Here is a 25,869-nt window from a genome sequence, read left to right on the forward strand (position 1 = left end):
CCTTCTGCTGAATCCACTATTTTTCTCCACTACTGTATTATTCCACTATGATCTGGCTGGTCTAGTCTACTATTTCTCTCACTAAATTCCACAACACTGTAACCATTGTGCAAAACAGACAATATCCAATGCATAAACACAACAATATTCATTCAACACAATTATTAACATTAAACATCCTACTCTCCCCAGTGATGGATCAATAAATGTGTGCAAGATTGAAACTGTGGTACATTTTGATAAAGAAAGATGTAAGGCAATGCTAATAATGAGAAAGATGAGCATATTTGGCTTCTTATCAGGGGAGGGGACCAAGGCTGCATCTGCACAGGTGTTATCAGGGGAAGGGAGCAAGGCTGTGTCTGCATAACTCTGATCAGGTGTTGAGTCCAAGGTTGTGAAAGATCCCACAGTTTTAAAGAAGGACCAAGGTTGTGTCTGCATAACTCTGATCAGGTGTTGAGTCCAAGGTTGTGAAAGATCCCACAGTTTTAAAGAAGGACCAAGGCTGTGTCTGCATAACTCTGATCAGGTGTTGAGTCCAAGGTTGTGAAAGATCCCACAGTTTTAATGAAAATGTCATCACATTTAATCATTTGTGTCTTTGAGGTGTCTGCTTCCACACTCGTAGCTACTGTCTCTCTCGTGGAGCATCAGTTACTTGTGTGGTGTTGGTAGCATTCTCTGTACCTGGTGTAGTGAGCATGTTGGTGGCAGAGGGTGAAGAAGATGGTGCATGTTGAGTGGTGGTGGTGGTGACAGCATCCATCCTGTCATCTGTGGTGTGACTGCCAGTGGTGGTAGTGGAAGGTGTAGCATTCGCAGTAGTAATCAACATGGTGAGCATGGCTGTACTTGTAATCTTTTCAGAATAATCATGTGTAGTTTTTCTTTGTCCTCAAGACTCATATACAGCACCAGCCTCTTGAGTGGTGAGTGAAGTGTCCCCCTGAAACTGACAAGTGGTCTTGGCACTGTGTTCAAGTCCAGCAGTAGTTGAAGTTTCTTGAGGATGATTAAGGGAAGCTGCAGACTCCTTAAGCTTCACCTATATTGTAATAGCACGTTTTTCTTGATTTCTGGCCTGGTGTTCTAGAGTGTATGGAGTCTTATATAGGGAACAGTGAGAAAGGACCTTCACTCCTCTCCCTGTGGTTCAGTGGCTGATGTCTCTTATTTTTTTTCTTCTCCCTCGTCACTCGGTCAAGGAAACAGAGTCGCCCCCTTTAAAAGATAAAACCCCTCTGTAACCTGGCTTTGGTCTGTATGACATCAAATCGCTCCACTCCCTCCCTTATCCACTCTTTAAATTCCCTTATACTCTTTACCCAATCTTAATAACCCTAGGAACACTTCAGCAATATAATATCTTAAGAGTCTTCTCTGGAATCAACTCAGACAGGTTGGAATTACTTGAATCGCGCTGACACACCTTCTCCTCACACTCCGTCTCTTAAACGTCCTTTAAATTCCCCTATACTCTTTACCCAAGCTTATTAACCCCACAGATACTTTCTTACTACAATATCTTAAGTCTAATACGTAATCATATCAGAGGCTGGAATTGTTTGAATTTCGCGCGAAAACATCCGCTCTTCAAACCATCTACATTGTGTTATACTCCTTATCCAAGCCTACTAACCCTAGGAACACTTCAGAACTACAATATCTTAATAGTATAGTGCGGAATCATGCCTTTACACGCTTCAGTTACGCTCTAATAAACTCCTTTCAATAGCGAGAAAATATGAGCTGTCAAGTGAATGGCATCTACCATCACCATGACAACGGGTCGTGAATAGCCAATCCCAGCCCGCCATTTCATCCGGGACCTCAAGATGACCACACTGATACAATATAGTTTAATTTCCAGCCAAGATCAGAGTTAACCGAGACATATATGGTGGATAAAAAGCTCTTAAAAATATGGGTGTTCCGAGGAAAGTATACCACTAGGGAATGTGGGTTACATTAGTAATGGAGGAATATTTTGACAGCAGACGAAACTAAAGGTACAGTTACTAGTTAGTGTTTTTTGTGTGTTTGGATGTGTGTGTGTCGTGGAGGAGTGATCTGTGCCTGTCCTTGTGGGTGTGTGACGAACCAGGCGTGAGCATTCAGCATTTGACTAAACACACTCACGCAGAGACTATCCCTTTAAACCTTCGTCCCTTTAAACCGTACCCAAATAAACGCTTTCGATTCGCGTAGGCAGACCAGGCTAGCTCTCTCTGACCGGGCCATGTGACGTATTTTTAGTCATATGCTCCTAGTGAGAGTAACCCGCCGGCTAGGGAGTCTGGGAGTGTTAACTGGTTATTTAACAGAGTAGAAGATGAGAGAGAGACTGGGATGTGTGATGGATGAGTGACAGGGAAAAGAAGGGTGTAATCTGTTTGACGTAAGGGTGACAGGCTGTGTGCGTCCGTGTGTACATGTATGTGGGTGACTGGGTGTGTGTGGTGGGTCAGTGTCCGTATGTATGTGTGTATTACCCTTGTGAGACCCGCTCTGTGTGTGTGTGTGTGTGTGTGTGTGTGTGTAGGGAGGGAGAGACACGTGAGTAAAGAAGGGAGGATGGGGGTCAGGAAAGAGAAGGAGGAGGAAGAGGGCTGACTGGGTGGAGCTCTTAAAGAAAGTATTCAGAAATTACGTGTTTTCTTGACGGCTTCGCTGAGTCACTGTGTTAGGGAAGAGGAAGAGGAGGAGGATGAGGATATAGAAGTGATGTAAGCATAGGTAGGTTTTAAGTTAGTGTCGGTAAGGTTTAGGTGAGGTTAGTTAAGAATAGGTGATGTTAGGTTAGGCCACGTAAGTTGAAGTGTGTTAGATTGTAAGGTTAAGTAAGGTTTGGCTGTGTAAAAGATGAGGTGAGGTTAGGTTAAGATAGTGTGTTAGGTTAGGTAAGTTAAGGATAGGTTAGACTAGCATAGTTTAGGTTATATTAGATGAATTTACATTAACTTGCATAGGTTAGATTAGATTAGATTAAAGTAAGATTTGGATGACATAGGTTACGTTAGATCATGTTAAGTTATAGCAGATTAATTAGGTTAGTTAAGGTAAATGAGTTAGCAAAGGTTGCATTAGGTTAAACTTGCATAAGTGAAGAAGTTAAGTTAGATTAGGTGAGGAATGAGTAGGTTAGATGAGAGGAGGTGAGGTTAAGTTAGATTAGGTAAAGTGTAGTTGGAAAATGTCATAGGAAAAAATTGTAGTTAATATTGGATGCAAAATATCAAAGTAAGATTAGCTAAAGAATTTTTAACGTTGGGAATAGTAATCCATATATATATATATATATATATATATATATATATATATATATATATATATATATATATATATATATATATATATATATGGGAGTATATTTTTTGTAACAGTGTGAATGATAAGATTCCATTTTTCAGTGTTGCCATGGTGACGGTGGTGGTGGGCATGATACAGATGCGGGAGCTGGAGTTTGTGCCCGATGGAGACATGCAGCTGGACAAATTCTGTTGCTCATTGGTCAGACTGGAGTTTACATGTGTACTTCCTTCACCATCATTGGTGGACACTTCACCATGAGTGTTAGTGAAATGTGCTCTCTTTGTTACTTTATTTGTATATCAGAAAAATTTAAGGCCAGTTAGTTGTCTAGACTATAAGTTTTAAAATGAGAAAATAAATCTACATATTTTTTTAAAAGCAAACAGTTAAGGCATTGTAAAGTAAAAGTCAAAATATATTTTGGTTATTATTTTTTTTTGCAATCAACAACTTTCATGTATAATGAAATAAATACATTCATCAAACTTAATATCATATTTAATAACAGCTAGAGGTACCAATTTGCAGATGTCTATGGAAAATTTGTATGATAATCTTGTGGCCAACAAAAAAGGATACAGTGAATGATGACTTATTATTGTAAGAAATCTTTCAGAGTTGTTGTTGTGTACTTCCACATTCCATGGAGACAGGGTTTTCCTTCACTTTTCAGCATTTAAAAAGTGATAATTTCAACAGGATGCTTGAGCTGTCACGGTGCTGCTGCTGTTGTCTGCCATCATCCCCCTGACACAGACCACCCTGCAGACCACCTTCATCCTGGGTGCCACACGTCACTGCTGCTACAACTCAGAGCAACTGGAGCGCAAGCCAGGAAGGGAGATAGTAACTTTTCACTTAATTTGTTGTTTATTTGAGGGCCTAATGACAGACACATAATGGAATGAGTATTTGTGAATGTTTGTTTATATCTAGATACAGCATTCACATATCTTTTAAGTGCCACCTTCCAAAAACAATGTCAGCCAGAAAAATAACTGATGAATCTAATTACATTTCAAGTCAAAAAGTTTTCCTTTAACCACTTTGCTCCAGATGCTTAAAAACATGCGTTGCTCACATACATGGCGTCGCGTAGGCTCGTGAGTGGTAACTTATCTAATTTCTAATAATTTCTAATATAATTTCTGTGTGTGTGTGTGTGTGTGTGTGTGTGTGTGTGTGTGTGTGTGTGTGTGTGTGTGTGTGTGTGTGTGTGTGTGTGTTTTATGTATGAGTGACACTGGCCAAGGGCAACAAAAATCCAATAAAAAAATATGCCCACTGAAATGGCAGTCCCATAAAAGGGTCAAAGCAGTGGTCAAAAGTTGATGAATAAGTGTCTTGAAACCTCCCTCTTGAAGGAATTCAAGTCATAGGAAGGTGGAAATACAGAAGCAGGCAGGGAGTTCCAGAGTTTACCAGAGAAAGGGATGAATGATTGAGAATACTTGTTAACTCTTGCATTAGAGAAGTGGACAGAATAGGGGTGAGAGAAAGAAGAAAATCTTGTGCAGCGAGGCCGTGGAAGGAGGGGAGGCATGCAGTTAGCAAGATCAGAAGAGCAGTTAGCATGAAAATAGCGGTAGAAGACAGCTAGAGATGCAACATTGCGGCAGTGAGAGAGAGGCTGAAGACAGTCAGTTATGTTTGTGTGTGTGTGTGTGTGTGTGTGTGTGTGTGTGTGTGTGTGTGTGTGTGTGTGCGCTGATGCAGCTGAGAAGGTTGCCTTATGATAATTATTGACAAATGAAGGTAATGGATGCGCATGTCATTACTACTTTTTTAAGTGTGTGTGTATGTGTGTGTGTTATGTACACACACACACACACACACAAAGAGAAGTAATAGACACGCATCCTTTACCTTCATTCATCAATAATTGTCATAAGACGACCTTCCCAGCTGCATCATTACACACACACACACACACACACACACACACACACTTACACACCACGTAGTGTAGTGGTTAGCACGCTCGGCTCACAACCAAGAAGGCCCAGGTTCGAATCCCGGGCACGGTGAGGCAGATGGACAAGCCTCTTAATGTGTAGCCCTCTTAATGTGTAGCCTCTTAATGTGTAGGTACAGGATGTAACCCGAGGTGATGTGACTTTGCTGCCCTGGTGTGTGGTGTGTCATTGGCCTCAGTCCTACCCAAAGATCAGTCACCATGAGCTCTGAGCTCTTACACACACACACACACACACACACACACACACACACACACACACACAGAGAGAGAGAGAGAGAGAGAGAGAGAGAGAGAGAGAGAGAGAGAGCAAAATGGCAATGAATGAAACAGGGAGGAGGGGGAACTGTGTGTGAAGGAAAACATCATCTACGTGAAACATTTGATTGATTATAAAGCACATGTGCATCATATATAGTCATGAATGTGGAGGAACAGCAGAGTGAGTGATCGACCACAGAAAGGAGAGAGTCGGACATGCGGAGAGAATGGAAGGGGAACAATTTGAGAAGCACTAGATCAACACAAACAGTGAATAAACAGTGGGAATCTGCTGGTCTGAGTCCCCTACATACACACAAGTGGCTGGCCAAACACTAGATCAACACAAACAGTGAATAAACAGTGAGAATCTGCTGGTCTGAGCCCCCAAAACACACTAGTGGCTGGCCAAACACTAGATCAACACAAACAGTGAATAAACAGTGGGAATCTGCTGGTCTGAGCCCCCAAAACACACAAGTGGCTGGCCAAACACTAGATCAACACAAACAGTGGATAAACAGTGGGAATCTGCTGGTCTGAGTCCCCTACATAAACACAAGTGGCTGGCCAAACACTAGATCAACACAAACAGTGGATAAATAGTAGGAATCTGCTGGTCTGAGCCCCCAAAACACACAAGTGGCTGGCCAAACACTGCATCAACACAAACAGTGGATAAACAGTGGGAATCTGCTGGTCTGAGTCCGCTACATACACACAAGTGGCTGGCCAAATACTGCATCAACACAAACAGTGAATAAACAGTGGGAATCTGCTGGTCTGAGTCCCCTACATACACACAAGTGGCTGGCCAAACACTAGATCAACACAAACAGTGAATAAACAGTGAGAATCTGCTGGTCTGAGCCCCCAAAACACACTAGTGGCTGGCCAAACACTAGATCAACACAAACAGTGAATAAACAGTGGGAATCTGCTGGTCTGAGCCCCCAAAACACACAAATGGCTGGCCAAACACTAGATCAACACAAACAGTGGATAAACAGTGGGAATCTGCTGGTCTGAGTCCCCTACATAAACACAAGTGGCTGGCCAAACACTAGATCAACACAAACAGTGGATAAATAGTAGGAATCTGCTGGTCTGAGCCCCCAAAACACACAAGTGGCTGGCCAAACACTGCATCAACACAAACAGTGGATAAACAGTGGGAATCTGCTGGTCTGAGTCCGCTACATACACACAAGTGGCTGGCCAAATACTGCATCAACACAAACAGTGAATAAACAGTGGGAATCTGCTGGTCTGAGTCCCCTACATACACACAAGTGGCTGGCCAAACACTGCATCAACTCAAACAGTGGATAAACAGTGGGAATCTGCTGGTCTGAGTCCCCTACATACACACAAGTGGCTGGCTAAACACTGCATCAACACAAACAATGGATAAACAGTGGGAATCTGCTGGTCTGAGTCCCCTACATACACACAAGTGGCTGGCCAAACACTAGATCAACACAAACAGTGAATAAACAGTGAGAATCTGCTGGTCTGAGCCCCCAAAACACACAAGTGGCTGGCCAAACACTAGATCAACACAAACAGTGAATAAACAGTGGGAATCTGCTGGTCTGAGCCCCCAAAACACACAACTGGCTGGCCAAACACTAGATCAACACAAACAGTGGATAAACAGTGGGAATCTGCTGGTCTGAATCCCCTACATAAACACAAGTGGCTGGCCAAACACTAGATCAACACAAACAGTGGATAAATAGTAGGAATCTGCTGGTCTGAGCCCCCAAAACACACAAGTGGCTGACCAAACACTGCATCAACACAAACAGTGGATAAACAGTGGGAATCTGCTGGTCTGAGTCCGCTACATACACACAAGTGGCTGGCCAAATACTGCATCAACACAAACAGTGAATAAACAGTGGGAATCTGCTGGTCTGAGTCCCCTACATACACACAAGTGGCTGGCCAAACACTGCATCAACACAAACAGTGGATAAACAGTGGGAATCTGCTGGTCTGAGTCCCCTACATACACACAAGTGGCTGGCTAAACACTGCATCAACACAAACAATGGATAAACAGTGGGAATCTGCTGGTCTGAGTCCCCTACATACACACAAGTGGCTGGCCAAACACTAGATCAACACAAACAGTGAATAAACAGTGAGAATCTGCTGGTCTGAGCCCCCAAAACACACAAGTGGCTGGCCAAACACTAGATCAACACAAACAGTGAATAAACAGTGGGAATCTGCTGGTCTGAGCCCCCAAAACACACAACTGGCTGGCCAAACACTAGATCAACACAAACAGTGGATAAACAGTGGGAATCTGCTGGTCTGAATCCCCTACATAAACACAAGTGGCTGGCCAAACACTAGATCAACACAAACAGTGGATAAATAGTAGGAATCTGCTGGTCTGAGCCCCCAAAACACACAAGTGGCTGGCCAAACACTGCATCAACACAAACAGTGGATAAACAGTGGGAATCTGCTGGTCTGAGTCCCCTACATACACACAAGTGGCTGGCCAAACACTAGATCAACACAAACAGTGAATAAACAGTGGGAATCTGCTGGTCTGAGCCCCCAAAACACACAAGTGGCTGGCCAAACACTAAATCAACACAAACAGTGAATAAACAGTGGGAATCTGCTGGTCTGAGCCCCCAAAACACACAACTGGCTGGCCAAACACTAGATCAACACAAACAGTGGATAAACAGTGGGAATCTGCTGGTCTGAATCCCCTACATAAACACAAGTGGCTGGCCAAACACTAGATCAACACAAACAGTGGATAAATAGTAGGAATCTGCTGGTCTGAGCCCCCAAAACACACAAGTGGCTGGCCAAACACTGCATCAACACAAACAGTGGATAAACAGTGGGAATCTGCTGGTCTGAGTCCCCTACATACACACAAGTGGCTGGCCAAACACTAGATGAACACAAACAGTGAATAAACAGTGGGAATCTGCTGGTCTGAGCCCCCAAAACACACAAGTGGCTGGCCAAACACTAAATCAACACAAACAGTGAATAAACAGTGGGAATCTGCTGGTCTGAGCCCCCAAAACACACAAGTGGCTGGCCAGACACTGCGTCAACACAAACAGTGAATATACAGTGGGAATCTGCTGGTCTGAGCCCCCAAAACACACAAGTTCACTGTTTGTGTTGATGCAGTGTCTGGCCAGCCACTTGTGTGTTTTGGGGGCTCAGACCAGCAGATTCCCACTGTTTATTCACTGTTTGTGTTGACGCAGTGTCTGGCCAGCCACTTGTGTGTTTTGGGGGCTCAGACCAGCAGATTCCCACTGTTTATTCACTGTTTGTGTTGATCTAGTGTTTGGCCAGCCACTTGTGTGTTTTGGGGGCTCAGACCAGCAGATTCTCACTGTTTATTCACTGTTTGTGTTGATCTAGTGTTTGGCCAGCCACTTGTGTGTATGTAGGGGACTCAGACCAGCAGATTCCCACTGTTTATCCATTGTTTGTGTTGATGCAGTGTTTAGCCAGCCACTTGTGTGTATGTAGGGGACTCAGACCAGCAGATTCCCACTGTTTATCCACTGTTTGTGTTGATGCAGTGTTTGGCCAGCCACTTGTGTGTATGTAGGGGACTCAGACCAGCAGATTCCCACTGTTTATTCACTGTTTGTGTTGATGCAGTATTTGGCCAGCCACTTGTGTGTATGTAGCGGACTCAGACCAGCAGATTCCCACTGTTTATCCACTGTTTGTGTTGATGCAGTGTTTGGCCAGCCACTTGTGTGTTTTGGGGGCTCAGACCAGCAGATTCCTACTATTTATCCACTGTTTGTGTTGATCTAGTGTTTGGCCAGCCACTTGTGTTTATGTAGGGGACTCAGACCAGCAGATTCCCACTGTTTATCCACTGTTTGTGTTGATCTAGTGTTTGGCCAGCCATTTGTGTGTTTTGGGGGCTCAGACCAGCAGATTCCCACTGTTTATTCACTGTTTGTGTTGATCTAGTGTTTGGCCAGCCACTAGTGTGTTTTGGGGGCTCAGACCAGCAGATTCTCACTGTTTATTCACTGTTTGTGTTGATCTAGTGTTTGGCCAGCCACTTGTGTGTATGTAGGGGACTCAGACCAGCAGATTCCCACTGTTTATTCACTGTTTGTGTTGATGCAGTATTTGGCCAGCCACTTGTGTGTATGTAGCGGACTCAGACCAGCAGATTCCCACTGTTTATCCACTGTTTGTGTTGATGCAGTGTTTGGCCAGCCACTTGTGTGTTTTGGGGGCTCAGACCAGCAGATTCCTACTATTTATCCACTGTTTGTGTTGATCTAGTGTTTGGCCAGCCACTTGTGTTTATGTAGGGGACTCAGACCAGCAGATTCCCACTGTTTATCCACTGTTTGTGTTGATCTAGTGTTTGGGCAGCCACTTGTGTGTTTTGGGGGCTCAGACCAGCAGATTCCCACTGTTTATTCACTGTTTGTGTTGATCTAGTGTTTGGCCAGCCACTAGTGTGTTTTGGTGGCTCAGACCAGCAGATTCTCACTGTTTATTCACTGTTTGTGTTGATCTAGTGTTTGGCCAGCCACTTGTGTGTATGTAGGGGACTCAGACCAGCAGATTCCCACTGTTTATCCATTGTTTGTGTTGATGCAGTGTTTGGCCAGCCACTTGTGTGTATGTAGGGGACTCAGACCAGCAGATTCCCACTGTTTATCCACTGTTTGTGTTGATGCAGTGTTTGGCCAGCCACTTGTGTGTATGTAGGGGACTCAGACCAGCAGATTCCCACTGTTTATTCACTGTTTGTGTTGATGCAGTGTTTGGCCAGTCACTTGTGTGTATGTAAGGGACTCAGACCAGCAGATTCCCACTGTTTATCCACTGTTTGTGTTGATGCAGTGTTTGGCCAACCACTTGTGTGTTTTGGGGGCTCAGACCAGCAGATTCCTACTATTTATCCACTGTTTGTGTTGATCTAGTGTTTGGCCAGCCACTTGTGTTTATGTAGGGGACTCAGACCAGCAGATTCCCACTGTTTATCCACTGTTTGAGTTGATCTAGTGTTTGGCCAGCCACTTGTGTGTTTTGGGGGCTCAGACCAGCAGATTCCCACTGTTTATTCACTGTTTGTGTTGATCTAGTGTTTGGCCAGCCACTAGTGTGTTTTGGGGGCTCAGACCAGCAGATTCTCACTGTTTATTCACTGTTTGTGTTGATGCAGTGTTTGGCCAGCCACTTGTGTGTATGTAGGGGACTCAGACCAGCAGATTCCCACTGTTTATCCATTGTTTGTGTTGATGCAGTGTTTGGCCAGCCACTTGTGTGTATGTAGGGGACTGAGACAAGTTTATTTAATGTTCAGTGACCCGTTTGCAGGCACAGGGGTGTTGACGAGCTGGGTGTGCAGGAGACAGACAATTACAAAGGTTTACAGTTCAAATGCTACATGTATCTTCAAAATACAGATAATAAGTAGATAAATATTGAAATTAATATAAAATACCATTCTTTATTTAACACTTAACCAAACTTAACCAACATACACACACACGCTAACTCAGACAGTTCCCTAACTACCTTACCATCCCGCAGGAGGCCATGTCGGAGGTGCCGGTGGTGGGGTCGCCAGTTCCGGAGTACGAGGTGGAGGAGGAAAAGGAAGAGGAGGACGAGGAGGAGGCACGGATAAGGAAGAAGAAAAGATTATTACCTGTAGCCCTCCCTCCAGCTGATAAGGGGATATTAAGGAGCCCTTCCTACAGGTGTGTCTGTCTACCTGTGTGTCTCTTTCTATCTCTCCTTTTCATTTTTCCAGTTTCCCATTATTTTCTCCACCCTCTCACTGTCTTTTCTCAGCCTCTCACAACCTGTCACACCCTCTCCCAGCTATTCACAGCCACTCACAGCCTCTCTCTCTCACTCTATCTCATTCCCAGTGTATCCAGACCATTCCAGACTCACCCCAAATTGTCCCCCAGACTTCCAGTCCATCCCAACTTCTCACAGCCTCTTCCAGCCTTTCACAGCCTCTCTCTCTCTCTCTCTCTCTCTCTCTCTCTCTCTCTCTCTCTCTCTCTCTCTCTCTCTCTCTCTCTCTCTCTCTCTCTCTCTCTCTCTCTCTCTCTCTCTCTCTCTCTCTCTCTCTCTCTCTCTCTCTCTCTCTCTCTCTCTCTCTCTCATTCCCAATGTATCCAGACCATCCCAGACTCACCCCAAACCATCTCCAAGACTCCCCTTCTCTCTTCCTCTCCTCTCCCTCTCTCTCCCTCCCCTCTCTCACTCTCCTAACTCTCCCAGGAGAGTCCCCAGTGGTGAGCAGATGGTGATGCTGGAGATGATACTGGCATATTGAGTATTATAATTAGCCATAAACACTTGCTTGCTTACTTTCATGTCTACACAGGTTCGTTCGATGCAAGGAGTTGGCACAGGAGGCGTCCGAGGCTGTGTAGAGCGGCCGTCTGAACCTGGTGCCACAGCTTACTATGTTCAACAGGTGCGTGTGTGTGTGTGTGTGTGTGTGTGTGTGTGTGTGTGTGTGTGTGTGTGTGTGTGTGTGTGTGTGTGTGTGTGTGTTTTGTGTGGTCATTTCACTATCTATCTATCTGTTTAGTTTGTCTCCATCTGTCTGTCTTTCTGTCATTGGTCTGTCTGTCTGTCTGTGTATTGCAATGATTTTTCAGTTATGTATTTTATTTTTTATTCTTGTGTACTTGTGTCTGTCTGTATGTATGTATGTATCAGTCAGTGAGTCAGTCAGTCAGTCACTCAGTTAGTCAGTTAGTCAGTCATTCAGTCAGTCAGTTAGTCAGTCATTCAGTCAGTTAGTGAGTTAGTCAGTTAGTCAGTCTGTCAGTCACTCACACAGTGTTAATCCTCCTCCTCCTCCTCCTCCTCCTCCTCCTCCTCCTCCTCCTCCTCCTCCTCCTCCTCCTCCTCCTCCTCCTCCTCCTCCTCCTCCTCGTCCACCTCCTCCTCCTCCTCCTCCTCCTCCTCCTCCTCCTCCTCCTCCTCCTCCTCCTCCTCCTCCTCCTCCTCCTGTTCCCCACCACCCCTGCCGAGAGGTGAGTGTATGTACGTGTGTGTGTGTGTGTGTGTGTGTGTGTGTAGTAATAATAGTAATGCTATGTACATATATAAATACTGTTAATATTATTGATAAAAAATATTGATGATGATGATGATGATGATTCAGTGGTGATTATGAAAATGTGCATTACAATATAGGGTAGATATTATTGTTATTACCTGTGTGTGTGTGTGTGTGTGTGTGTGTGTGTGTGTGTGTGTGTGTGTGTGTGTGTGTGTGTGAGGAATAATTGAATAATTGAATAATTGATGCTCTCTCCTTTGCTATTCATTATATACATGGACAGATGCCTGAAGGAAGTGTGTGTAAGGAAGGATAAAGAGATCATGCTGGCCTATGCAGACGATGTCGCTGTCGTGACAGGAAGCCAACAAGATCTTCAAGAGGCCATGACAAGATGGAATGATGTTTTAAATAGGGAAGGAATGAGAATGAACAAACAAAAAACTTATTTACTAGTGGACAAGCAACAAGTGATGGTGTGGCTCTGAGCCACTGTAGTAGGGATGTTATGGTTTAAGTGTAGGAAGTTGCAAATGCTCACCTAACAATTGCACCTTAGTAGAAAAACACAAACAGGAAGTTTATGCAAGTTTTTATCCTTATATAAAATGTTGTATTGCATCAAACCTCCATACATTACTGTCTCTATCCAGTATGAGACCGGTGTTCAGGAAGCACAAGCATGTGCTGAATAACAAGAAGCCGGCATTGGTGAAGGTGACAACATTTCATCTATTTATACATACTTTTTATTATTAAAGCTTATCTTATAATTATTTCTGAAGAGATTGACTAATTTTTGTAGTATTTATGACTTAGAACTATGATAAAGCTATGAATTGATATAATTCCTGATTTGTTTTATCTTTTCATTATCCTTCCTTTGTTAATTGAGCATTTTATATTACTTAGCTTAAAAATGCAAGAACGGTTCAGAAGTATCCAACCTTGGGCTAAGGGCCAAAATTATGGTATCATTCAAAATGTCCTTCAAAGAAAGCCCTCTGTAATCCAACACACTTAGCCCATTAATCCTTCCATTTCTCATCAATTTGTTCAACATTCATATTTTTCCCTTATAGGGTTGAACAATTTTCATGGGTTCAGAGCAAAAGGCTTCCTCATTCCTCCCCAAGGTATTCTCGGATGGTAAGCAGGTTTGACTCTGGAGCAAACCTGACCAAGGGCTACTGCCCAAGGCTACAGAGGTTCCTCTCCCTGAGGCTGAATGCACCATGTGAGATGGTTCTGTTATGTGGATGAATGTCATGGTGGATAGCAGTGCCACCACATTCCTACAATCATCCATCACTCCACTGCTCAAACGCTTCTGCAACCAATGATAGGTATGCTGCCACATTCTGCATGGTCTCCTTGGCTCTCAGATAAGGATACTGTCAACAGGTTTGGGATTGCCAAAAAATCATAAGGAGCTATGTCTGAAAAGTCCAGAGAGAGAGAGAGAGAGAAAGAATGAGCAAGAGAAAGAGTAGGATGAAGCAAAGGAAGAGTCAAGAGGGAGGAAGAGAGAGTAGGACAAGAAAAAACAGAACAAATAAATCCCCTACACGTCTTGTCTCCATTCACACAAGCCATGAAAAGCTTGTCCATCCCTGAGTGCTCAGAAGCAGTGTTCCACTGATGATGTGGAAACTTGAGACACCCAATCATTTAATGGGCTTTAGTAGGTTTTGTCACCAGTCTTCTGTGTGTCACTGACTACATTTTGAAATTTTTATCTGTTCTATTTAATTTTGTGTGTATGTACACAATGTTTATGGTCAATAAACTATTTATAAAACTATTTATCTGTGTGAGTAAGATAAAAGCAGTTATTGTTATTATTATTATTATTATTATTATTATTATTATTATTATTATTATTACACATTTTCCTCCTTGTATTTAAATATTATTATTATTATTATTATTATTATTATTATTATCATGAATTGTTCTTGTTTATAAATAAAATACTGTAACTGATTATTATTTTTTTTATCATTCATTTAGACTCTCTCTCTCTCTCTCTCTCTCTCTCTCTCTCTCTCTCTCTCTCTCTCTCTCTCTCTCTCTCTCTCGAATAAAATGACTGGTGAGGAACTCTAATAATTAAAGTGCTAAAAAATCCATTAAACTACGAGAAATAAGACAAATAATTAATGACACACCTAATAACACAAACAAGGAGTAATAAACAAAACTTAAGCCAGAAAACACGAAAAGATAAAACTATCATATAAAGAAATACGAAGTAAAAAAAAAAATCATGAATATCAAATAAATAACTCACATATAATCAATAAACACGTAAGGAACAGTAAATAAACAATTAAGCCATTCATTGCAAGGGCCACAGTCAGAAAGTGAAAAAAAAAAAAATGCTTAGTTAAATACCGAGGCTAAATAAAACAAGGAATTAGACAAATGACAAATAATTAATAAATACATAAGGAATAATGAATAAACAAAAATTAAGCCAGGAAGACTATTATAATTATTGCAAGGAGACGATATGTATGTATGTATTGTATGTAATTCGAGGTTAAAATGGCTCAAATCTGACCCAACAGCAGGCCATAAGTGAAGGTGTTCCTCAAGGCAGGGAGGGGGGGGGGGGAGCAATGAATAGGGGAGGGGCTATAAACTATTGGGGGGGTATTAATTAATGACGCATCCAGTTTAGCGTGTGTGTATATTTCGCGTTGTGATAATTTAAAGGTTTTCTCGCGTTTTTATCTTTATTTATTTATTTATTTTATTTATTTATTTTATTTTTTTGGCAGGTGTTATATTTGTTGAGTGTTTTAAGTAACTGTGGCTCATTGCATCAAAACTCCATTCATTACCTTCGTGGGAAGGTTCAATTTGGCAAGGTTTTATTTCGCATTTTGGGTTTTGTAGTAAATTATGCATTTTCTCATATTTTTCTTTGCTGGTATTGTCCCTTCCACGCCATATATGACTGGAAAGTTGGGGGCGCCTTCCCCCCCCCCACCCTCCACTGCTACGTTTTTTTTTCTTAATCAGTCAGTCAACCAATCAATCAATCCCTTCATGAATCATACTCATTTCCAGGTGTCACCCCCACCCATAGATCTCTCATTCTGTCATGTATGAACAAGTGCTAAGGGCAAGCTGAACAAGTACAAAGGGCAAGCCAGCTGTCTCTTTTAATATTCTTGCCTGAAATAACATTACAAATGAGGGTCTATTAATCATCCATTAAATAATCCATTTTTATTGCTTTCTCATTCTTCTTCCTCTGTGTATTGTTAAATTGGTTATATCATTGTCCCTTCCTGTGTTTTAGTGTGCCATTACCTGTCCTCTCTTCCAGCTGATATTTAGTTTGTACTAAAATAGACTGGCATAACTTTACAATTTATACACAAATAACAACATAAACCAATAATGCATTGATATTATGCATGATAGGAGTGGACATTTCCACTCTACATCATTAATGAATGCATGATGAGACGCACACTATTACAAAGCTAATGAGTTCAATAAAAAACACTCAATAACAATTTCAATAACTTTATTAAAAATAGCAATCTTTATAAATCATGAAACTAGAAAACTTTAAGAACCTGGGGCTATAACATCAAATGCACAATAATGCAAACACTTTTTACACACACACTCTTTAATGATATTTCCTAATATACAGTATAATTCCAAACAGAGAGAGAGAGAGAGAGAGAGAGAGAGAGAGAGAGAGAGTGATGAACTACCTGGGGTCATAAATGTATAGTACAGGTATCAGTCAGGCAAAGCATAGTGCTTGCCTGTCTCATATGGAATGTAAAAACATGGCTTCATATCATTCCAGACCTGGGATTATGGCCAAAAGTTACCAAGCAGTGGTGAGCAAAATCCAGTAGAGTAATATTCAGTATCATTGAATTACTGACAAAGTAAAGATCATTATGTGCAATGATACTCACTACCTAGGAGCATTTCAGGTTACTACCAAGAATCTGACCATGCTGGCAGGGATGGTTAGGCTACAACACATTACATACTTCTCCATTCAAATCAGTCAGCTGATTAAATGGTGAGTTAAACCATTTTGATCATCTAAATCATATTAAGGCATTGGATGAGACCTGGACAGCTTGGGTCAACACCATACATAGGTACTCCACTACTCTGTGGGAGGCACTTGATTGTGGCAAGAGTCATCACAATACCAAACACCATCCTTGACAAAGCACAGCATGGCCCACTCATCCACAGGAACCCAGCCATCTCTAAGGAGCAAATCAATGCTGCCCAGTGTCACTCCTCATCACTTTTAGGGAATAAGAAGTAGATCCCACCCCTAGCACCATCTTTACATAGAATATAATACAGAGGACAAAGAAGGAATACAAACAGGGCACATGGTATGGTATGAACACCAACCCTCACTTTTGGAAAACCCCAGCCACTCAGTAGGAGACCAGCCAGTCACCATGGCTATCACCTGGGGATTCTTAGGAACAGGTGTTAGGTATAGAATGAGAGATAAAGAAAACTCCCAATACATTTCAAGTCTATACGCAAGTCTCCATAGATAGACAAAAAAGTGTTCATGAATTAAACACAATATTGTAAGTTTTAAATGTTATGTGGTACCTTAGATAGATGGACAGGTCACTTGAGAAGAGAAAATAAGAAATGTCTTAGGAAGAGTATTTTGTCATATGTATGAATATATATGACTGTATGACATAGATGACTGGTGAAGTAGATTTTGTCCCTTATCAGAGTGGTTGTGTAGCTGAAACAAATTAATGATTATCAAAACAGAGACACATTTGAGCTGATTGGTGAATTACAGTTTCAGAGTGGATACAGCATACACTGGGATGATAAAACTACTGCAGTCATAAAGTAGATGAAAAAATACTGTGGGGAGGAATGTAAAGCAGTAACATATATAACAAAAGAAAGAAAGAAAGAAAGAAAGAAAGAAAGAAAGAAAGAGAGAGAGAGAGAGAGAGAGAGAGAGAGAGAGAGAGAGAGAGAGAGAGAGAGAGAGAGAGAGAGAGAGAGAGAGAGAGAGAGAGAGAGAGAGAGAGAGAGAGAGAGAGAGAGAATGATGTGACATGACATCTTTAAGTACAAATGAGTATATAGTAACCATACACTGATACTTGTCCCCTTATACAGTGATAAGTTTACCCAAACACAATGGACACGGATGGAACTTTTGGAGGCTAAAGTGCTCCAGGTGACTGGTGGACTCCATTTCATTGCGGAGGTCCAGGATTCTCTGCACAGTTGGGCTTTTGGTGTCAGTGGAAGTGGTGGCAGTGTGGCAGCAGTAACAGTTTTGGTCTTCCTATGGGCAAGTTCTGTAGGATTCATATTCTCCCTCCTCATGAGGGACATCAGTGTGAAGGGTCAACAGAGCATCAATTCCCTCCTCAGGCAAAGAATGATGGATGCAATTTTCTGTTTCTTGTTGTTGCTCCACCTTTTCAGAGTGCTTGAGGTGCTCGTCAGCCACCTTTCCACTGGTGGTGGGTGTCTCAGACTCACTGGTTCCTGTTCCACATCAAGAGTGTTAGCAGATGCCACTTGTATTTCATCTACTTAGTACATTACATCATTACATAAATAACTGGTGTTATCTGATATTAAAGTGCTAATGAGCAACATGCCACAGAAATCTGTTTATTTCAAGAAAATTATGAAGATAATAATAATGTTTCGTTGCACTTCATAAGATGGCTCAGTTTTTACTACTCACCAACACTGCTAAAGATAGCAACTGGACTCTTAAGGACGCTGCTTATCTTCTCGAGCTGCTGAAGGTCATGATCTGCTTCCTTTTCCTGCACCAGCTTTGATATCAAATCCTGCAGGAAACAACTGTGTTAATTCACATTTTGAATAAATCTAATAGATGAAATTTCACTTACAACACCTTATGTGTCTCTGGTGACTCATGGAGGACAGATACATCACCCTGAGAGTAAATGGTCAGTGAAGAAGTTGACCCTTGATCCTGGCTAATCACATTAAGTACATTAAACACTCCTGTTAACTAATAAATGAGGGATAGATTTCTCTGGAAGGTTACATTACACCTACTTCCCTGGCATTTGAAAACATTTTGCTCTACATGAACTCATATGGAAGCTTTACTGCAACATTAAATCTCAGCTAGATGCCAGATGGTGTAGCCTCCATCACAGAGCAAGGTAATGATATGAAGGCTTAGTACTTTGGTCAACACCTGAATAAGAACCGTTTGAGATGCAGCAGAGATCACTAACCTGCCAGCAATTGAATAAGAAGTGTGTGAGATGCAGCAGAGATCACTAATCTGCCAGCAATTGAATAAGAAGTGTGTGAGATGCAGCAGAAAATCACTAATCTGCCATGACATGAATAAGAAGTGTGTGAGATGCAAAAGAGAGCACTAACCTGCAGAGTGGTTTTGCTTCATTTCCTCTCATTCATGATGGAGGCTGGCAAGGTCTAACTCGCGTTCTCGAGCTTGTTGCTTCATCACTCCTCGCTGCAACTGGTAGATGGTGATGTAGTCACCTGAAGAAGGATAAAATTCTTCATTAAAAGACCAAGGAAATGGCATACAGTAAACAGTAAACACTTCCTCCACTTCACTTTTACAGATGATTCAAATGAAGCAAAAAACATGCACTCACCGATGGACTCTGTCTCCTCATGCACTACAGCATGCTCAAGCTGCTACTTCCTGTCACTCAGCTCAGCCACCTCCTTCATGCTGCAAGTTAACCTGCTCTCCAGGACCCTGTGAGCCTCCTGCAGTTGTTGCAGCTTCTGTTAAAGCTCAGTTCCTCCCATATCCTGTTGTTTCTCCTGATAAAACAATAAGTTTGTTTCTCTCAACTTTTCTTAATACAGCCTCAATAAACAAATCCAATAACAATGCTTTTATTTTGTTATTAATTCAAAAAATTGAGCAACAGTGAGGAAAAATTATTTGCTTTATTATTAGAGAATATAAACTTTCTTACCTTTTGGTTCAGTTATGACATCTTCAGACAACTTTTCATGAGCAAGAGATTCTCCCAGCAGTTTGTTATACTTATCCCTCTCACAGTCTAGCAGAACCTGAAGACTGCTGCACTCACTCTCCAACCTGCTAACCTCAGATGTCAGTGTAGCCACTTGACCCAGCAATTTCCCCTTGGTATCTGTACCTGGAGGTGAAAAATTGATGCAACAGAGGGCCAGACAAGAATGACCAATGGAAGTAATTAGACGTAATGTAAGAAGTGGGTATAAGACTAAGGGAAATAGAAGGGCAATGGAGAGAGGGTTAGATGCACCAGAAATGTCTGTGGAGCCAGGAAAAATTTTAACTTGTAACAGAGATAACTAAGAGCAACTGTGAATGAATAAATGTGATGTAGCCTCATCCCATGACTGGGAAAATGCAAAAGCAGCACCTCAGACACCAGGACCATGATGACTGGCAGCTCCCAAAATTAGCTGCTGGCTTTTTGTACTCCTAGTCACCACAGGAGGCTCATCCACAGCTAATCCTATCAGCTGATCATCTTGGGTGAAGTAATTGTTTATCAGTCTGGCTGTTGAGTCCTGATGCAGAGATGTGTGTGTGTGTGTGTGTGTGTGTGTGTGTGTGTGTGTGTGTGTGTGTGTGTGTGTGTGTGTGTGTGTGTGTGTGTGTGTGTGTGTGTGTGTGTGTGTGTGCACTTTGGAAAGCCTCCCTCCAAGGAGAATGTCAGTTTGATATACAAATATATATTCATGTGGATGGTAGCTCACATTTAGCTTCTGAGTTCTCACATGAAGACATGCCATCCTTGTCTTTTTCCTCTGAGGGAGTGACTTTATACTCTGTGATAAGTGCATGCAGCTCACTATTCTGTCTTGTGACGTTTTTGATTTCTATCTGTGAAAGACACAAGAAGGCAGTAAGTTAACTTGTTTAACATGCCACATCATTTTATATATATTATGCCAAGTTTAAACAGGAAAGCCTCACCAGAAGCATCAACTAAAGACCAAAGTGATTAACAAATCTTTCACTTTACCACCCTTAATGACAAAAGCTGATGATGTCCATATCCTGCATTTTTACACCTTCATGATTCCATTAGATTACATTAGATTACATTAGAACAGTATGTGACCAATGACGTCTCCATTCTACATTGCCATGACAAGAATACAGGGCTTTACTGAACATAAACCAAGGACGCCTCCATTCTACATTGCCATGACAAGAATACGGGGCTTTACTGAACATAAACCAAGGACGCCCTCCATTCTACATTGCCATGACAAGAATACAGGGCTTTACTGAACATAAACCAATGACGCCTCCATTCTACATTGCCATGACAAGAATACAGGGCTTTACTGAACATAAACCAAGGATTCCCTCCTCCTCTCTCTAAGGGTTAGGGTTCTCTCAACAGTTACAGCGTGGTGTGAGAGATGCAGTGCTGTCAAGGCTTTACTATTTACAGGAAGCAACACACCAATAAATAAATGTTACTTTGGAAATGAAACTGAATAATCAAAGGCTTTATATCTCATGAACTTCCCTTCTTTAATAAACTGTCTTCAAGCTGACAGACTCCAGTAGTATTGCATCTTAGGAATATTCTACAGCTGATTTCATAATAACTGCTCTCTAAAACTGACTACATGCCTCCTTCCCTGCCTCCTACAGACTCTACTCAACAATTGTTGTTATTCTGTTCATGCTGGTGTGACAGTTAACCAGTATATTAATTCCTTAGTTATGTACACTCTAGAATGGTGGTTCATTTTATCTACCAGTGATTTGAATTCCCAGCTTCTAAGTATTACATTATTATTTGTTGATTGGTACCATTTGTATGCAATCAGAGAAAGATTTCAATATAAAAACATATCCATGTTACTGTTACCTTTCGGAATGTAAACCAAAATGAAAGCTATGTAAATTCTTACTTTAGATTATGTTGTCATTTCATTGAATGATGTAATTTCTTGGTTCTTGTGCTTCTTCAAATGCAGTCCCTTGTCTGGTTTCTCTGTCAATTCTAATTTCTTATTGCTCTGTGAAAAAACAAAGTGCAAATGTTTAGGATGAACTGATTCAATAATATTGCTTTCACAATTTCAATATTGTTCACAATTTCTGCAGGAAGTTTACTCCATATATTTACTATACGATTAAAGAAAAAATGTTTGGCCTTGTGGGATTTAAAACGTTTGGGTATAATCTTGAATCTATTATTTCTTGTTAGGTAGAATGAAGGAGGAGGAGGAGGAGGAGGAGGAGGAGGAGGAGGAGGAGGAGGAGGAGGAGGAGGAGGAGGAGGAGGAGGAGGAGGAGGAGGAGGAGGAGGAGGAGGAGGAGGAGGAGGAGGGAGAAACAAAGATAGGAGGGAAGGAAGAAAGGAAGAAAAGGGAATAAGAGAGAGAGAGAGAGAGAGAGAGAGAGAGAGAGAGAGAGAGAGAGAGAGAGAGAGAGAGAGAGAGAGAGAGAGAGAGAGAGAGAGTGAGAGAGAGAGAGAGAGAGAGAGAGAGAGAGAGAGAGAGAGAGAGAGAGAGGAGTTGGTAAGGAAAATTATTACAATGGTCCAAGGTGAAGAACAGGGACTGGAATGAGAAGTGGAAGAAGCATATAGAATTGGAAAATATAGTGAAGGAGGTAAAAGACCATTAAAAGTGAGAAAGAGATCCCAAGTTACAGTAAAGGAGATCCTAGTGAGAACTGGGAAGCTGGCTGAAAATTCAGAATACAAGAATATTTGGGTAAAAAAGAGATATGAACTTGGAAGAAAGGGAAAAAGAGAAGGATCTGAGGAATGAAGCCAAGCAAAAAAAACGAGAGAAGTACAGAGACCGAGAAGCAGAAATTTTATTGGAGGGTACTAGATATGAAACTAAGGAAATGGTATATTCAGGAAAGGGAACAAGAAATGAAAGAACCACAACAGCAGACAGACAAATTGCATGTGGTGGGAGAAGTAGTATATTAAGAGTAATATATACAAAACAAACTTCATGTAAACAAATAAAATTTTCAGAAAACTTGTCACACAAAACCTTATTAACAACTCACCTTCTCCTTCTGCGGCATTTCCTTCCTTCTTATCTTTCTCCTTTCCTTCTCCATCTTCCTCCTCCTCCTCCTCCTCCTCTCCTTCCTCTTTCTTTCCACCTTCCTCCTCCTCTTGTGACTCTTAACTCTCTTCCTCCTCGTCCTCCTCTTCCCCTGTGCTTCCCTCCTCTGAAAGAAAAGACTTGTTTAAAAAAGCAAGCAAATATAGTAGTAATAGTAAAAAAAAAGTCAATGAAATGAAAGTTTATACACATATGAAATTAGTGAAAATTTGACACCAAACATTCTCTATCTGTAACATTACATCAGAATGACGAGAACACAAGATATGAAAAGTGAAAGGGAATGATGTATATAACAAAGAAAAACATTGTATAATGACATATGACAGGAAAATAATCTTGTATACTTGTCCCTTAAATACTTGCTTCCTTGTATATTAACTCCCAAAATGCTCATTCCTTGTACTCTCATTTTCAAAACACCTCTTCCTTATATATTGTCACTCAAACACTCCTTTCTTGTACACTTATTCCTAAATCACTCCTGTCTTCCTGTATTCTCATTCTCCAAACACTCGTGCCTCTGCACACCCAGTTCCTCAAAACATTTCTTCATTGTTTACTCATCCCGCAAACACAGCAACTTTCTTGTATACTCAGCTCTCAAAAGATGCATTTTTAAACATCCATAACTCCTTTTTTTTTCATTCCCCAAACACTCCCGGCTGTGCACACTCCAGCACGTTAACACAATAACCAAGCAATACACACGACTACTGGCACCATCCAGATCTGGCCCCAGCACCCCTGCCTCCTTGCGTGCCAGCTCCAGCAATGCACGGCCACAGCGGCAGTACGCGTCACCACACTCGGGCGCCTGCTCCCCACACAGCTCCACCAGGGACTCTGTTGCCTCCTGGAGTGGTAAGGAGTGTCAGTTAAACCTGGTGTTTACTTTCACTATGATATGAAACAATTAACAACACAGAAAACAACACAACTAGGTAACATGCAACACATACCACACCTAAGCAACAGACACACCTCGAAGGCAGCCACAGCAGATTTGAAGTCCCCCACCAGGAGGTGTCGCTTGCCCCTAGAGAAACGGTCGAACGCTGCTGCACTTGCCGCACGTCCAAGGGGAGCAAGCAAACAGGCCATCATCAAACAAGTCTTGACTTTAACCATTCGTAATTTACACCATCATATATTGTGGAGTAACTTCATGTTTAGTATATCTTAACATGGAACATTATTAAGAATGTGTACATGCTTGTATTATTTGATAAATTATGTGGTCAGCTACACTTTCCACTCACACTCTCATCCATCACCAAAATTAAACTAACCCCCTATTACTTTCCTCCCACCCTCAGAATTATTAAACTAACCTCCAGTCACATTCTTCTGACACCCTCATCCCTCACTAAAAATTAATACCAACTGGCAAAATTACCAAACTAACCTCTAAATATCATCCTCCCACCATCTAGGTCTCTCACTAAAATTAATCTCACCAAGCACGATTATCAAGCTAATATCCAATCACTTTCCTCTGACCCTCAAAAATCCTTTCCAGCTGGTAGAATTATTAACCTATACTCCAGTCACTTCCACCCTCTCATCCCTCATTAAAATTAATCCCAGCCTTCAAAATTATTGAACTAACCTCCAGTCAAAGAAATATCACTGGTTTTGTGGGGGATATTGTCACTGCACTAAGGGATGCACACAATTTCTCGTAAGTTTTCACATTTTGCGTTCAACTGTACCGGTCTAAGTGGAGGAGTGAAAAAGTGACATCTAATGAATAGTTGCCACAAAACTTATTCTCATTACTTTTTGTTCCTTGTCATTTTTCTTTCAGGCTTTTTTCATCATCACAGCAGCTTGAAATTTTGAAAATACATGCTATTTGAGGAGGTAGCTGTACATGTGAAAAAAAGAAGGGAAACAAACATCCATACTTGTGACTGATATGAAAAATAAACTATACATATAAATGTATATTTCACTTTTCTTTCTAGCAATTAAAAAATGTACATACGACAGTATTTCTTTCTTTTCCTCAATAAATACGACAACAGTATTTTTCCTTCCCTTCAGTACACCGAGCCTTTCCCTTAGTACATATCACAGTACTTTTCCTTTTTGCTCAGTGCATATGAGAATAATTTTCCTTTTCCTCCATGCATATGACACTACTTGCCCTTTTCCTTTTCTTTCCCTAAATAGAGAAGACAAGACAGAAATTTTCTTTCCCTCAATACACAACACTATTTTTTCTCCCACTCTCTCTCTTGTACAGAGTCAGTTTCAATGTACTGGAAGGTTATGCCTACGGGAAACTGAAGGACAGCTCAAGCAACGAGTGGACGGGCACGGTAGGAGCTCTGCAGTCAGGGGAAGCTGACCTCACTGTCTCTGAATTGTCCATCACTGAGGAGAGGTTGAAAGTTGTTACCTACACCCAGCCTATCTATATCATCAGGTGAGAGATACAGGTGATGATCAAATAATATTTTAAAGATGTTGAACAAAGTGCTCCCTTAACAGATTAATTGGATCAGCAAAATGTTCAGAATATGAAATGTCAAATAATTAGATTGATCTATCTATATGCCAGGCTGGCAGTCCTATACAGGGTGCCCCAGACACTACACTATACACTCACATACAACATTGACACTGTTAATCCAAATTCTAATCTATTTATCTATATACCAGGCCAACAATCCTCCCCAAGACACCGCAGACAAATCACCACACATTCACACTCTTAACTTCATTATTATTAACGATTTAGCTGTCTATACATCAGGCTGGCAATCACACACAAAATGGCCCAAACAAGGCACCACACACACATTCACACTCTTAATAACATCTGTCAGGCCCTAGTGGAAAGGGACAATCTTGTGGCCCACCATACTACACCTCAGGAGGTCAGACACAGCATTCAGTTAACAAAAAATCACATTAACACCCACTCCCCACAGAACATAGTAACACAAAATCAGATTAACACTCACCCCAACGTCACATTCACAAGACAAGTTCTCATCCCACAGCCGTAAACTGTTTGCGGCCACCCACGAGGACCTTGCCAAGAAGATGCTTGCCTACACAACCCCAACGGACACAGCTCTGTACCGGCGCATCCCGG

The 25,869-nt window shown here is 41.6% G+C and overlaps 1 protein-coding gene and 1 long non-coding RNA gene across 5 annotated transcripts; one reads left to right on the top strand and one right to left on the bottom strand.

Annotated features, from left to right (window-relative positions):
* Positions 1–1,822: 1,822 nt before the first annotated feature.
* LOC135089362 (uncharacterized) lies at positions 1,823–14,612 on the top strand. 4 transcript variants are annotated; one of them, XR_010261481.1, is made up of 6 exons: positions 1,823–2,012; positions 3,414–3,575; positions 4,015–4,161; positions 11,126–11,295; positions 11,937–12,029; positions 12,910–14,612. It is a non-coding gene; the product is annotated as an uncharacterized LOC135089362 (long non-coding RNA). The 4 variants fall into 4 exon arrangements; XR_010261479.1 differs by lacking the exon at positions 1,823–2,012 and adding an exon at positions 2,028–2,109; XR_010261482.1 differs by lacking the exon at positions 1,823–2,012 and adding an exon at positions 2,032–2,091.
* Positions 14,613–16,153: 1,541 nt separating this feature from the next.
* Positions 16,154–25,864, bottom strand: LOC135088891 (uncharacterized). The gene is made up of 11 exons (XM_063983954.1): positions 25,830–25,864; positions 24,373–24,392; positions 23,728–23,821; positions 23,472–23,616; positions 22,699–22,866; positions 20,403–20,529; positions 19,628–19,813; positions 19,295–19,469; positions 19,053–19,175; positions 18,373–18,481; positions 16,154–18,167 (listed from the first exon to the last, which is right to left on the bottom strand). The coding sequence occupies exons 1-8, from the start codon at positions 25,862–25,864 to the stop codon at positions 19,441–19,443; spliced, it is 804 nt and encodes a 267-aa protein (XP_063840024.1). The 3' UTR covers positions 16,154–18,167; positions 18,373–18,481; positions 19,053–19,175; positions 19,295–19,440.
* Positions 25,865–25,869: the final 5 nt, after the last annotated feature.

The sequence above is a fragment of the Scylla paramamosain genome, chromosome 32 (assembly GCF_035594125.1).
Source record: "Scylla paramamosain isolate STU-SP2022 chromosome 32, ASM3559412v1, whole genome shotgun sequence".
NCBI lineage: Eukaryota > Metazoa > Arthropoda > Malacostraca > Decapoda > Portunidae > Scylla > Scylla paramamosain.

Coding starts and splice junctions, on each gene's coding strand:
- LOC135088891 (XM_063983954.1), bottom strand. CDS start 25,864: ATGCGCCGGTACAGAGCTGTGTCCGTTGGGGTTGT. Junction 23,822..24,372: donor TGATATTTCTTTGACTGGAG/GTTAGTTCAATA, acceptor CGGCAAGTGCAG/CAGCGTTCGACCGTTTCTCT. Junction 19,470..19,627: donor TGTCATAACTGAACCAAAAG/GTAAGAAAGTTT, acceptor TTGTTTTATCAG/GAGAAACAACAGGATATGGG.